This window comes from Hyperoodon ampullatus (genome assembly GCF_949752795.1).
Source record: "Hyperoodon ampullatus genome assembly, chromosome: 5".
NCBI classification, from domain to species: domain Eukaryota; kingdom Metazoa; phylum Chordata; class Mammalia; order Artiodactyla; family Ziphiidae; genus Hyperoodon; species Hyperoodon ampullatus.
Window position 1 is genome coordinate 1,312,604 of NC_136918.1, and position 14,124 is coordinate 1,326,727.

The 14,124-nt window shown below is 41.1% G+C and overlaps 1 protein-coding gene and 1 pseudogene across 2 annotated transcripts in view; one reads left to right on the forward strand and one right to left on the reverse strand.

Annotated features, from left to right (window-relative positions):
• Window positions 1–1,255: 1,255 nt before the first annotated feature.
• Window positions 1,256–14,124, forward strand: part of LOC307054040 (inhibitor of carbonic anhydrase) — a gene marked incomplete at both ends in the record, with an annotated part of 40,328 nt that continues 27,459 nt past the window's right edge. The window contains 2 exons of the mRNA XM_079705541.1: window positions 1,256–1,298; window positions 11,055–11,227. Of these exons, the coding sequence (XP_079561667.1) occupies window positions 1,256–1,298; window positions 11,055–11,227 (216 nt within the window). The remainder of the gene's footprint in view (window positions 1,299–11,054; window positions 11,228–14,124) is intronic.
• Window positions 7,712–10,143, reverse strand: LOC307054032 (small ribosomal subunit protein eS21-like; annotated as a pseudogene). The gene is made up of 2 exons: window positions 10,136–10,143; window positions 7,712–7,976 (listed from the first exon to the last, which is right to left on the reverse strand). The product of its transcript is annotated as a small ribosomal subunit protein eS21-like (transcript).

A 14,124-nucleotide genomic window follows, 5' to 3' on the forward strand; every position in this document is an offset into this window, starting at 1 on the left:
TTTATTACCAAGCAGTTACTCTCCCAGGAAAATATCCTGCAGAAATGTATACCTATGTGCAGGAAAAGACATGTACTAGAATGTTCACAGCAGCCCACACTATAAGAGCCCACTAGAAACCACTATCATCAACAGGCAGGATAAATAGCAAGTCCTGCATATACAATATGGGGTCATATGCAACACCAAGATCTCCTGACGGGCAACTATACACAACAACATAGATGAATCTTACAAATGTAACCAGAAAGAAGTCAGATGCAACATTGTACATATTGTATGATTCCATCTCTGTAAAGTTAAACAATCAGCAGAATTAGTCTATGTTGCCAGAAGTCAAGATAATGGATATCTTTGTGGGGAGATGGTAGGTAATTGGAGGAAAGACACCCCGCCCCGGCTCTGTTCACGTTCCGTTTCTTGATGTGGGTGCTGGTTACATGGGTGTGCTCTCTTGGTGATAATTGCTCAAGTTGTATACTTAGGATATGTTAAGTTTTATGTATGTTTATTACGCTTCAAGAAAATTCTTGAAAAATCTAAATTCGGAAGACTTCCCCCAGGCAGAGCTCATAGACTTCAGGAGGGTGGGGCTGCCGGCTGCACTGGTGAGTAGAAGCAGCCCTCCCAGGGTTCAGCGCTTCACCTGACCTCAGCCTTCAGCCAGGGTCGCAGGAGACCGTGTCAGGGGGATTGGGGGTGGGGGAGGGACCCAGAGTGGGCAACCGAGACGCTTTTGGAGGAAGAGTCTGAGGATACCTGAAAATTGCGTTCAAAACGTTGTGTATGCGTGTGCACATGCTCTCCTGGGGGAAGGGTCCACAGTGTTCACCTCGTGGACCGCCCCTCAGTCCCGAAGAGTCTGTGTTGGAGACATCGAAGAGTTGCTTGTCTAGATGAAGGTCCAGGGGTCAAGGAACCCGCATTCTAGTAACTAATCTGGGGCCCAGGCGGTCACTCTCATCTTGGGCCTCGGCTTCTCTCTCTAGCGGGCTCCGGGGTTGCTGCGGCTCGTACCTGCGGGGTGCGGACTCGTAGCCCGCGAGCAGACATCCAGCCTCTCAGCTCCGGGCGCTGGGCAGAGGTGCAGCCGCGGCGAGCCCCTGCGAGCTGTCTGGTCGAGGGGTGGGGGTGTGGCGAGGGCAATGGGCCGGAAGGGCGAACCCTTCGGAGGAGGCGGATCCGCCCCCTCGCGGGCAGGTAAAGTGGGCCGAGGCCCCGGGAGCCGGGTAGGAGTCGCGCGCCGCCGAGGAGAATGAGGCTCGCGGTGTGCGCCGTGCTGTGCGCGGGGGCCCTGGGTGAGTGCGCACTGGGAGCCGGGTGGGGGCCGGCCGTTTAGGATGGGACCGGGTGCCAGCCGAGGGTCAGCCACGGCGGGACACTGCACTGCCTCGTCTAGGCGGCTTCGAAGCAGCCCAGCGCCCGGCTGGCCCCAAGGTGCCTTCCACCGCCGGTGGTGCATCAGCGCACCTGACCAACTTTCGCCCTTGCAGAAGCCCTGCAGGCTAGGGCAGGAGTTCGCAAACTCTGACCAGCCGACAAAATGCTGCCAGCTGCCTGATATACAGCCGAAAGAGCTAAGAATGGGTTTTACATTTTTACATGTGTGAAAGAAAATAAAAAGAAAAATAGTTTGACACATGAGAATTATGTGAAATTCAAATGTCAGCGTCCCTAAATAAAACTTCATTGCAACACGATCATGCTCATTCAGGTAAGTATTGTCCACGGCTGCTTTCAGGCTTTAAGGGCAGAGTGGAGTAGTTGCCACAGAGACTGTATGGCCCACAAAACTAGTAATTGCCTAGCTAGCCCAGTACAGAAAAAGTTCATGACCCCTGGCCTGGAGGCTGTTCGTCCAGTTTACAGTGAAGGAAACAGGGTCAGAGGAGAGAAGGGATTTTTTCCGAGGGCTCAAGGACTATTATTAAGAGGGGGAGGGGCACATCAGGTAAGCTTGTCATGTCAGGTATCTAACCAGAAGCATCTTTCCTGCTCTGAACTGTACAATGCCTCCCATCCCGACTACACACTAGGGAGGTGGCGGAATATAGGGGAGAAACAATCACCCTAGAATGGAATCCACCTGCCACTCAGTGCCATGTGACTGGGTGGTCCCTTGCCCTCCTCTCTGAGCTAATTCCCTCCTCAGTTCTGTAGAAATTACTTTTTCACAGCAAACACACTGTTGCTGTGAAAGTGACATGAAGTCATGTACCTAAGGGCAGAGCTCTAGGCACAGGTGAGTTATCACTGGAAAAAAATCCTGCATGTAAATGTAGGGGGCCCCTTCCCGTGTTGGGGGGCTGTCAGGGCTCTTGGCTGGGTAACTGTAAGGAAGGTAATGGTGCAAAGTCACTGACCTCATGCAGGTGGAGACCCCTGCCTGGCGGGACAACTGGGTTCTGTCCAGCCCTGATTCTGTCAGGTCTCAGGCTGTCTTAGATCATTTCTGGGGTAGGGTATCTGTCATGGGGGGAGGGGTAACCTGGGTTGAGCAGAAGAAGGCAGGAAAGGCAAGGAGTGCTTTCAGGGATGGGGGTGGCCCTCCTTGGCCCAGTGCTGCCACCTAGGGCCACACGGGGAGCTCTGCTGGGGCTGGGGAAGGCTGGCAATGTCGCTACAGCTGTGGTCCAACTATGGCTGCAGAAAATCCGGAGTGCAGCCCCCTGGCCTCTCCCGTATTCGTCCTGAACAAGGCTTCTGTTGTTTGTTCTTCCCCCGTCCCCTCTCTTGGCAGCGTCAGGCACTGACCAAAAGTTCACTTTCCCAGTCGGCTCTGTGTTTACTAAACAGAGGCAAGAGCTGCCCCTCCCTGGCCCTCCGCCCACTCCATCCCAACATTCCTTCTCTCTTGGCCACTTGTCAAGGCTGGAATCAGGGACGTGCTTTCTTCAAAGCTCAGTGTTCTTTTCCTATAAAAACCCTTCTGGTGGCCGCTGACAGGAGTGTAACCAAACTAGCTTAAACTAAAAGTGTCAGAGGAGCGAGAGTGGTGATTAGTAGGCCTTGCAAGAGCCAAGAACCAGGGGCTCAGTACAGCCTGTACCTCCACCTTGGCTGCCACCTCCTTTCTCTACCTTTTGCTCTTCCAGGGAAGAGATTTCTCCACGCAGTGAGCATGTGGCCACCAGCAGCTTTTCCCTTCTAGGAGCAGACTGAAATATTCATGGTGGGCTCTGATTGCCCCTTCTTTTTTTTTTTTTTTTTCTTCTCTTTTGTGGTACGGGGGCCTCTCACTGTTGTGGCCTCTCCCATTGCGGAGCACAGGCTCCGGACGCGCAGGCTCAGCAGCCATGGCTCACGGGCCCAGCCGCTCCGCGGCACGTGGGATCCTCCTGGACCGGGACACGAACCTGTGTCCTCTGCATCGGCAGGCAGACTCTCAACCACTGCGCCACCAGGGAAGCCCTGATTGCCCCTTCTTGAAATTGTCACATGGTTGGATGGAGTGTTATTGATGGCTGGCCTAGTTTAGGTTACTTGACTCCATTGACCCTTAGCTTGCTTGCACACACTCTTTCTTTTTAAAATCATTTTTATTGAAGCATAACTTACATTGAATAAAATGCTCTCCTACAAGTATACATACAGTTCAATGAATTTCAACAAATATGCCTACCCCCATAACTACCACCACAACCAAAATATAGAACATTTCCATCACTCCCAAACTGTCCCCTACCCCTTCCCAGTCATTCCCATTTTTTCCCACTTTAGATAAGTTTTTCCTTTTCTAGGATTTCATATAAATGGAATCATGCACTACGTAGTCTTTTTTGTCTGGCTTGTTTCATTCAGCACAATCGTTTAGAGATTTATCCACATTGTTGTATGTATCAAAGTTCATTCCTTTTTATTGCTGAGTAGTATTCCATGGTATGACTTTATCACAGTTTGTTTTCCATTCATTTGTTAGTGGATGTTTAGGTTGTCTCCAGTTTGGGATATTATGACTAAAGCTGCTATGAATGTTAGTGTACAAGTCTTTGGGTGGACATATATTTTCATTTGTTTTGGGTAAATATCTAGGAGTAGCATTGCTGGGTCATAATGGTAAGTTATGTTTAACTTGTTAAGAAAATGTCAAACTTTTTGAGTAGTTGTACCATTTTCCATTCCCACCCACAATATGATAATTTCAGTTGCTCCACATCCCACTAACACTTGGTGTTGTCAATATTTTCACATTTAGCCCTTCTGATAGGTGTGTGTAATACCTCACAACGGTTTTAAATTGCATTTCCCTGATGAGTAATAATGTTGTGGCTTAGCTTTCCATTTTCTTTTTCTTTTTTTTTAATTAATTAATTTTTTGAATTTTTGAATTCTATTTTTTTATACAGCAGGTTCTTATTAGTTATCCATTTTATACATATTAGTGTATAAATGTCAATCCCAATCTCCCAATTCATCACACCACCAATAAAAGAATTTATTTTATTTATTTATTTTTGGCTGCTCTGGGTCTTTGCTGCTGCACGCGGGCTTTCTCTAGTTATGGTGAGCAGGGGCTACTCTTTGTTGCCGTGCGCGAGCTTCTCATTGCAGTGGCTTCTCGTGTTTCAGAGCGCAGGCTCTAGTCTCACAGGCTCAGTAGTTGTGGTGCATGGACTTAGTTAGTCCATGGCATGTGGGATCTTCCTGGACCAGGGCTCAAACCCGTGTCCCCTGCATTGGCAGGCGGATTCACTGTGCCACCAGGGAAGCCCTCCATTTTCTAAATGATACCTTCTGAAGAGCAGATGTTTTACATTTTGATCAGGTTCCCTTACCTAATTTTTATTTTTTGTTATTATGTTTTGTGTCCTCTCTAAAAATATAGATATAATTGGCTACCCCCAAAGTTGCAATAGTTTCCTCTTTGTTTTATTTTAGAAGTTTTATAGCTTCAGCTTTTATGTTTTGGTCTATGATACATTTTTAGTTAATTTTTGTGTATGGTATAAAGTAAGAGTTGAGAGTCACTTTCCTCCTATGGATATCCAGTTATTCCAGGACTTGTTTTCGAAAAGAATATCCTTTCTTCACTGAATTACCTCGGCAGCTTTGTTGAAAATCTACTGACCCTATATATATGGGTCAATTTCTAGACTTTCTGTTCTGTTACATTAAGCTTTATATCTCTCCTTGTGCCAATATCACACTGTCTTGGTTACTGTAGCTTTATAATAAGTCTTGAAATCAGGTAGTATAAATCCTCCTACTCTATTGTACTACTTCAGTGTTGGTTTGGCCATTTAGATCTTTTGCATATCCAAACACAATTTTGAATCAGTTTATCAAATTCTATAAAAAACAAGTTTAGGCTTGGATTATTATTGAGATAGCATTTAATTTATAAATTATTTTGAGGCTTGGCATCTTAACAATATTGAGTTTTCTAATCCATGAACATTCTGTATCTATTTATTTAGGTCTTCTTTCATTTCTCTTGGAAATATTTTGTAGTTTTCATGTACAGCTCTTGTTCATAATTTGTTAAATTTATCTCTAGATATTTCATATATATTATTTTTAGATTTTTTTTCTTATTTTCTTTCATTTTTCTTGGCTGCATCATGTCTTAGTTGTGGAACGCTGGGTCTTCGTCGAGGCATGTGGGATCTTTTGTTGCGGCACGGGCTCTTCGTTACGGTGCGCAGGCTTCTCTCTACTTGTGGCATGCAGGTTTTTCTCTCTCTAGTTGTGGTGTGTGGGCTCCAGGGCGCGTGGGCTCTGTAGTTGGTGGCAGGTGGGCTCTCTCGTTGAGGCATGTGAGCTCAGTAGTTGTGGCCCAAGGGCTTAGTTGGCTCGCAGCATGTGGGATCTTAGTTCCCCCACCAGGAATGGAACCCGTGCCCCCTGCATTGGAAGGTGGGTTCTTTACCACTGGACCACCAGGGGAGTTCCGATATTTCATATCTTTGAAAGCCATTGTAAGTAGTATTTTTTTTTTTTTGCGGTACGCGGGCCTCTCACTGTTGTGGCCTCTCCCGTTGCGGAGCACAGGCTCCAGACGCACAGGCTCAGCGGCCATGGCTCACGGGCCTAGCCACTCTGCGGCATGTGGGATCTTCCCGGACCGGGGCACGAACCCGTGTCCCCTGCATCGGCAGGCGGACTCTCAACCACTGCGCCACCAGGGAAGCCCGTAAGTAGTATTTTTAAAGTTTCATTTTACAGTTTTTTCTTTTTAGCATTGTAGAGATTCAACTCATTTTAGCGCTTTGACCTCAGATCCTAAGACTTTTCTAAATCATTTATTCCTTAAAATTTTCCGTGTAGAGAAACGTGTTATCTGTGAATATAGACAATTTTCTATCTTCTTTTCCAATCTGTATGCCTTTTGTTTCTCTTTTGAGCTTTGTTAAAATGGTTAAGACCTCTAATACAGTGTTAAACAGAAGTGATGAGAATGTCAATCTTTGCCTTGTTTTTGACCCGAAGGGGAAAGCATTCAGTCTTTCACCATTAGGTATAATATTAACTGTGGGGTGTTTTGTAGATGACCTTTATCAGGTTGAGGACATTCCTTTCTATTCTTACTTTGCTTGGAATTTTGAACTGACAAGTGCCTTTTCTGTTCTATTGAGATAATCGTATGAATTTTTCTGTTTTATTCTGTCATATGGTGAGCTATACTGCTTAGTTTTTGCACATTAATTCAACTTCACATTCCTGGGCAAGGGATAAACCTGTGTGTGTGTGTGTGTGTGTGTGTGTGTGTGTGTGTGTGTGTTCATGTACTCAAGAATTTTTTTTTGGCTGGGTTGATTTGTTAATATTTTGTAAATGATTTTTGTGTCTATGTTCATGGGGTATATTTAGTTGTAGTTTTCTTTACTTATAATGACTTTGTTTGGATTTGGTATCAGGTTAATGCTGGCCTTAGAAACTTAGTTAGGAGTATTACTTTCTCCTCTACTTTATAAGATAGTTTTTGCCACATTGGTGTTATTTCTGTTAAGTGTTTGATAGAATTCATGAGTGTAACCACTTGGGTCTGGAACTTCCTTTAACATTCATTGTAGCACAAGTTTGCTGTACCCAAATTCTCCCAACATTTGTTTGTCTGGAAACGTTTATTCTTGCCTTCAGTTCTGAAAGCTATTTTCATTGGTTTTAGATTTCTAGTTATTTTCCTTTTAGCACTTTAAGGATATTCCATTGTCTATGACTTGTGTGGTTTCTGACAAAAAGTCTGAGATATTTATTGTCTTTGCTGCTCTGTACCTAATTTTGTCTCTTTTCTCTGGTTGCTTTAGAACTGTGAGTTTGTAGTTTTCTGAGCTTTGTAGTTTTACAAACTGTGAGTTTGTAATATTAGGAAAAATTCTGGTCAAATCTTTCTTCACATATTTTTTCTTGCCCCTTCCCCCCTTTTTTATCCTGGACTCCAGTTACACATATGTTAGATCACTTGATACTGTAAGACAAGTCACTGAGGCTCTGTTCATTTGTTTTTCTATCTTTCTTTCTCTCTGCTTCATTTTGGATAGTTTGTAAGAATGTCTTCTAGATCATCTTTTTTCTTCCGCATATCTAATCAGCTGTTAATCTCATCCACTGGAATTTTCATTTCAGATATTCTATTTTTCATCTCTAGCCATTCTTTTTGGCTCCTTACATCTTATATTTGTATCCTCATTATGCTCATGTTTTTCTTCTCTTGGGGGGAGGGTTCACTATTTATTTATGACAAATATTCCACATCCATGATCCTCTCCAGTCAGAAGTTCTTTGAGAGGATGCCATGGGCCTTGGCCAGTCGGAGAATGGAGTCATCTGACTCTCCCATCCTGTGAATGGCCCCACAGATAGCCTAGGTTTTGAACTGGGTGTTGAACCTGCCTGTTACTTTGTTGACCTCAGCCAAGTTCACCTGGACTGATGCGTGGTCTTTGGCGCCAATGATGCAGTTGCTGGAAGAGTATTTCTGCAGCAAATACAGGTCCACGAACTCTCTGGCATCATTTTGCACATTGAGGGCATGTCTGGTGGCACCACGACAAGCATGGGAGCGGAAAGGAAGCGCCCCCAGCAGCGCTGATGTTCATGCTTTTCTTTAACTCTCCGAGCATACTTATAACATTTTAAATAGCTGTTTTAAAGCTATTTTCTGTTAATTTCCTTATCTCTTTCATTTCTGGTTCTGATTCTATTGACTAATTTTCCTCCTGGTTCTGGGTTACATTTTCCTGCACCTTCACTTGTGTATTAATTTTATTGGTTGCTGGACACCGTGAATTTTACCTTGCTGAGTATTGTATTTTGGTTTTTGCTTTTTGCTTTTTTTTAATTTAAGGAGTGTCAACCTTTTTTTCTGGCAGGCACTCATACTGTCTTCAGATCAGCTAACCTTCTCAAGACTATTTTTCAAGCTGTTTAGACAGTGTCTAGAATACCCTTCTTTCTAGATCTAGTTTAGCTTACTTATGGAATCTTTCATAAATGCACTATTTATTCAATAAGATTTTCTCCACTCTGAATGGTGGGAATCCAAATGATTCCTAGCCCCATTTGAGTTCTGAGAAATGTTTGGTTTAAGCTCCCCATTAAATTTTCTTTCCCTAGCAGTTGTCCTTGCCTGGCCTCCACAATGCTCAAATTGATATTCAGCCAAATCTCCAAGGTGTGACAATTCTGGATCTCAATCTCTCTTCTCTTTCTCCCCTCTTTTTGCCTTCTCTGCTCTTTGGTACCCTGTGCTGCACATTCTAATTGCCTCCACCTTACCAAACTATGATCTCTGTCTCCTCAGCTTGGGATGACCACCGGGCTATTTGTTTTCTCTTCTCTGCCCTGGTAGTGTGATTACAGGGCTTACTTTATTTGTTTCCCTTCTCTCAGGGATCACAGTCCTGCACTTCCTATTGTCCAATGTTTTAAAACATTTTTTTCATATGTTTTTCCCCAGTTTTTTTTTTTCCTCACCTGTTTAAAGTGCTAGGGCAAGTCCCATATCAGTTATTTCTCATAGGTGGAAACAGAAGTCCATCCTGGTTTGATTTTTTGTTTGTTTGTTTTGTGTTTTATTTGTTTTGCATTTGTTTAGTTCCCTGTTTTAGTACCATGTTTTTGTCAAGGCTTTAGCTTTTCCCCTAACGATGCAAATATCATTCACCCTATTTTATACTCACACTGAATGAACTAGTGATTACCACTGGGGAGAGGGAAGGGATGAGGGGCAATATAGAGGTAGGAGAGGGAAAAAAAGGTTATTATAGGATTATATGAAATTATCTGTGTGAAACTTTTGGAAATTGTAAAGCACGGTAGAATTTAAAGAATCTTTCATTCAATAATAAATAAATAAATAAATAATTTTAAAACATCGGAAATTCAAAAGCTACAGTTTTAATCATTTGACCATAAGCACAGGTGACTGAAAATAGACTTTCAAAAAGGCTTTCTCAGTAAGTGCAAACCTTTGAAAAAGAAAAAAAACCTGCAATTGTATACAGTAGCTCTTTGTGTAACTTAACCTGCTTACAAAGCTATTTTCACTTATAGAGTTGTATTGTCTCTACAGTTACCAGTCATTTCTAAGAGCAGAAATGTTTTAAGAATCTGTATTGGCAAGCAGAGTAAGCATGCTTTGAAAGGCTCAAAATACAATATGAGCTATTACTCCACACACTTCTATTCTGCCCAAGGGCATCTGTCCTGACAGCTTCATTCTCTCACTGGCTCTTCTACCCTGGCGGCTACTATCGAAGGCCTGTTCAAAACAGAGCTGAAGCACTCCATTTGTCACTCCCTGTCTTTGGTATGGGATTCTCTTAAGGAAATTTGACATCTCCTGTCCCATTTATTTTGATATTTCCTACTTGCAGACAGTTAAAAGACAATACAGGCTTTGGAGTCAAACAGACCTGGGTGTTTCAAGTATTAGCTTCATCTCAAGTCATTTGATGTCTCTGACAGTTTTTTTTTGTTTGCTTGTTTAAACTCATCTACAAAATGGGAACACCAATATTTAACTGGCAGGACAATTGTGGGCATTCGAGCAGGGTCGTGTGCCTGGCCCACTGCCTGACACACAGGGCCTCCTCAAAAATTCATAGCTGTGACTGCTGTTACTTTCATCTGCTAGATTTCATCTAAGATGACATTTTGCTCAAATACCACAGATCTGTAAACAGCATTTTACCTTTGCATTATTGTTAACACTAATTACTACAGCTTGAAGTGCCAGTGAAATGAACAGACACTGGTTTTAATGCCCCAGCAGTTACTACCATGTAAGGTTACGAGTATCTAATGCCAAGACAAAGACTAAATCATTAGGCCCAAATCTTCCTTCCCATAATACTATGTTCTTTTTGATGTGAAATTCACTAAAATGAAATTAATCATTTAAAAGGACACAATTCAGTGGTATTTAGTATGTTCACAGGGTTATGCAACTACATCCTCTATCTAGTTCCACCATAGTTCCAACACCCCAAGAGAACATCCTGTACCCATCCTCCTCTTCCCCAGCCCCTGGCCACCACCAATTTGCTTTCTGCCTCTATAGATTTACTTATTCTAGATATTTCATATAAATGGAATCATATAATGTGTGGCCTCTTGTGTCTGGCTTCTTTCATTTAACGTATTATTTTTGAGCTTTATCAATGCTGCAGCATGTAGCAGTACTTTACTCTTTTTACGGTAGATTATATTCCATTTTGTGGATGTACTATATTTTGCTTATCAATTCATTCATTGCTGTGCATTTGGGTTGTTTCAACCTTTTTCGACCATTGTGAAAAGTGCTGCTCTGAATATTTGTATATATGTATTTGAGCACCTGTTTTCAATTCTTTTGGGTATATACTTATGAGTGGAATTTCTGGGTCATATGATAATTCTGTTTTTAACTTTTGGGGGATGCTTTGGCTTTTTTCTCCAAGGGAAAAGGCACAACCAGAGAAATGGGACCTGAGAATTTATGTGAGCCAGGCAGCCAGTCCAAATTGTGTCTACCCCTCTCAGCCAACCCTTGACCTTGTCTTTAACCTCTTCTTACAGCAGAGAAAGGTGAATGCTGTGGGTCCCTTACACCCCTGGCCTGTCTCCCGTAGGGCTGTGTCTGGCTGTCCCTGAAAAAACTGTGAGATGGTGCACTGTCTCAAGTCATGAGGCCAATAAGTGCTACAGCTTCCATGACAACATGAATAATGTCCTTTCAGTGGATGGTCCTCATGTCACCTGTGTGAAGAGAACCTCTTACCTTGAGTGCATCAAGGCCGTTGTGGTAAGTCACTGCTGCCTAAGAAGAGTGGAAGAAAATCCATACTTTCTCCTTCTTTTTCTGTACTTGTTATAGTTTATTGCTTCAGAACAACTTTCTCCCCCAAGGAACTAGACCATGTTTTAGAGGAGAAAGAAATAAGCTAAAGACTTGAAAGTACAGAGACTATGTGTAGATGAAAATATAGGTGCTCAACATTCATTAATAGTGAAAACAACAATAAAAATAATTAAACAACTGATAGAAAAGGATTCAGTGAAAATGGCCACGGTAAAGCAAAGCCAGAATTGCACTGAAAGAGAAATCTATAAAGACTCAGAAATAAACAAGAAGCTCTAGTATCACTATTATTACTTAATATTGTTTTTGGAATTTCCTAGTAATGCAATGATATAAAATACATATGAGATAGAAGCAAACAAAATATCACTACTTTCAGATGCTTGTATGCCTAGAAAGCACAATGGAATCAAGAGAAATGTTACCATAATTATTAATGAAAAAATTAGTTTGGTAAAAGATAAATATATCACAATTAATGTCATTTTCATATATCAACAGTCACTAGTTGGGGAAAAATAACCCCAAATTGTGATCTCATTTACATTTAAAATGATATACAGAAAAATGTTGCAGGGAAAAAATCATATGAGAGATCCGCAAGATTATTATACATGTAATACAAAAGTCTGAGACAAATGAACAGTACTTATTAATAAATTAAAACATATGCCATATTCCCAGACAGGAAGACTAAACTTCATATATGTGCTCATTTTCCCAAAGTTAATTCATAAATTTAATATAATTGTTATCAAAATTATATTATAAAATTTAAAAAGTCAGTAAAATAAGTTTACAATTCTTAAGAAGAAGTATGGGTGAGAATATAAAATAGTATTATGAAAAATAAAATGAGCGGAGGAGTAGCTGAGGGCTGCCTGAAGCTATAACATATTTAATAACAGTATGACAAAGAACAGGGTCCTCGGACAGATGTAGAAGGTCTGGAAGAGAACAAAATTCAGACATATTCCGAGCTTTCTATACGTCCATCTACCTAATTATCTACATGATATGATGTAGATGCAAACTATGATGAATGTCCAACACTAAGACAGTATGGTCCTAGGCTTAATGGTTACATACACATAGATTTAGATATTGTAGGATAAGGCATACTTTCCAAACAAATGTCTGAGAAAGGGTTCTTTAGTTGGGCAACTGGATAGCCATTTAGAGATAAAATCAAGTGAGATTTTTAATCCATTTACCAAAATAAACTCCCAGCTTGACTCAATTTGACTAATGTAGATAGATATAAAAAGATAAATCACAGAAGTGGACAAATTTGCAAATGTAAAAATTTTAAATCTCTGACAAAGGAAAAAAAATTAAAGCTCTAAGCATACAGAAAAATATATTGACATCAGCTATAATGAAACAGTATAGTGTAAAAGCTATATAAAGATGTCATTTAAATTTATAAGAAATGCTTAAGAATAACAAGCTATAAACAAACTACTCACAGAAATTACAACTAATAGACGATACAAGTAAGGAAGGGAAAATGTTCATCCTTTATAATAATCAAAGGATGCAAATAAAACCACCTTAAGGTAGCAGTTTATATCTCGTAATGTGATAAACTTTCTTAAATGATAGTATTTCTTGCCAGTAGCTTTGCGTGAAATTGGTATGCATTGCTACGGGCATTAGAAATTATAAATTTCTACATCATTCCTGGAGAAAAATTTGGAAATATTCAGTAAGGGTCATAAAGATGTACACAACCTTTATTTATTTATTTTCTCTAGTTCATTCATATTTATATATGACCTTATGCAATTGTGGGACCTGGTTAAGAGATGTCTGTAAGACTATTGTCTTTGCATCTGATACTGGAACTTGAGGAGGAGGTGGTCCAGAGGGGGAAGATGTGTGCAAAGCAGGAAAGAGTGAGAACCATCTAGAACCTCAGTCATGAGCTAGAGCCCATGGGGATGGACTGAAACCTGTGACAATTCTTGTTGCTTCTGACCTTGATGGTGTTCACAAGGCCTAGTGGCCTTCTTGTCTTTTACCTTTATACTAAATCCCTCCTCTTCTTAAACTGGTTTCTGATACATGCAACCAACAGAATACTAACTTGATATATGTATATACATATGTATACATATACTTGCATATGAATACACATTGTAAAATATATGTAAGAAAAAATGAGATGGGGCAAAGGGAGGCAAGTATACAGAGATGTAGCATTAAACTTATAAAAAGCTAAATTACTTTAAATGTCAATTAAGAAATGAATAAAAAGCACTATTTACAGTAGCCAAGATACAAAAGCAATCTCAGTGTCCATCAGTGGATGAATGGATAAAGAAGATGTGGTGTATATATACAATGGAATATTACTCACCCATAAAAAAGAATGAAATCTTGCCATTTGTGACAACATGGGTGGACCCAGAGGGTATTATGCTAAGTGAAGTAAGTCAGACAGAGAAAGGACAAATGCTTTCACTTTGATTTCACTTATATGTGGAATCTAAAAGACAAAACAAATGAACAAATATAACAAAACAGAAACAGAGTCATAGATACAGAGAACAGGTGGTTGCCAGAGGGGAGATGGGCAGGAGGAGGAAAGATATAGGTGGGGGAGATTAAGAGGTACAAACTTCCAGTTGAAAAGAAAAAGATTTCCATGAGGAAATGAAGGGTAGGGAATAATCCAACCTCATTTTTGAGAAGAGGCTGTGAAGTTACTATTTCTCTCAGGGAGAAAGGAATTCTTGGCTGAGAGATCCTTGAAGAGGGAATCCAGACTCAAGAGTGAAAACCATGACTTCTTATGGGTGGAAATATTCTACAACTCATGCACTCAATTCAACATT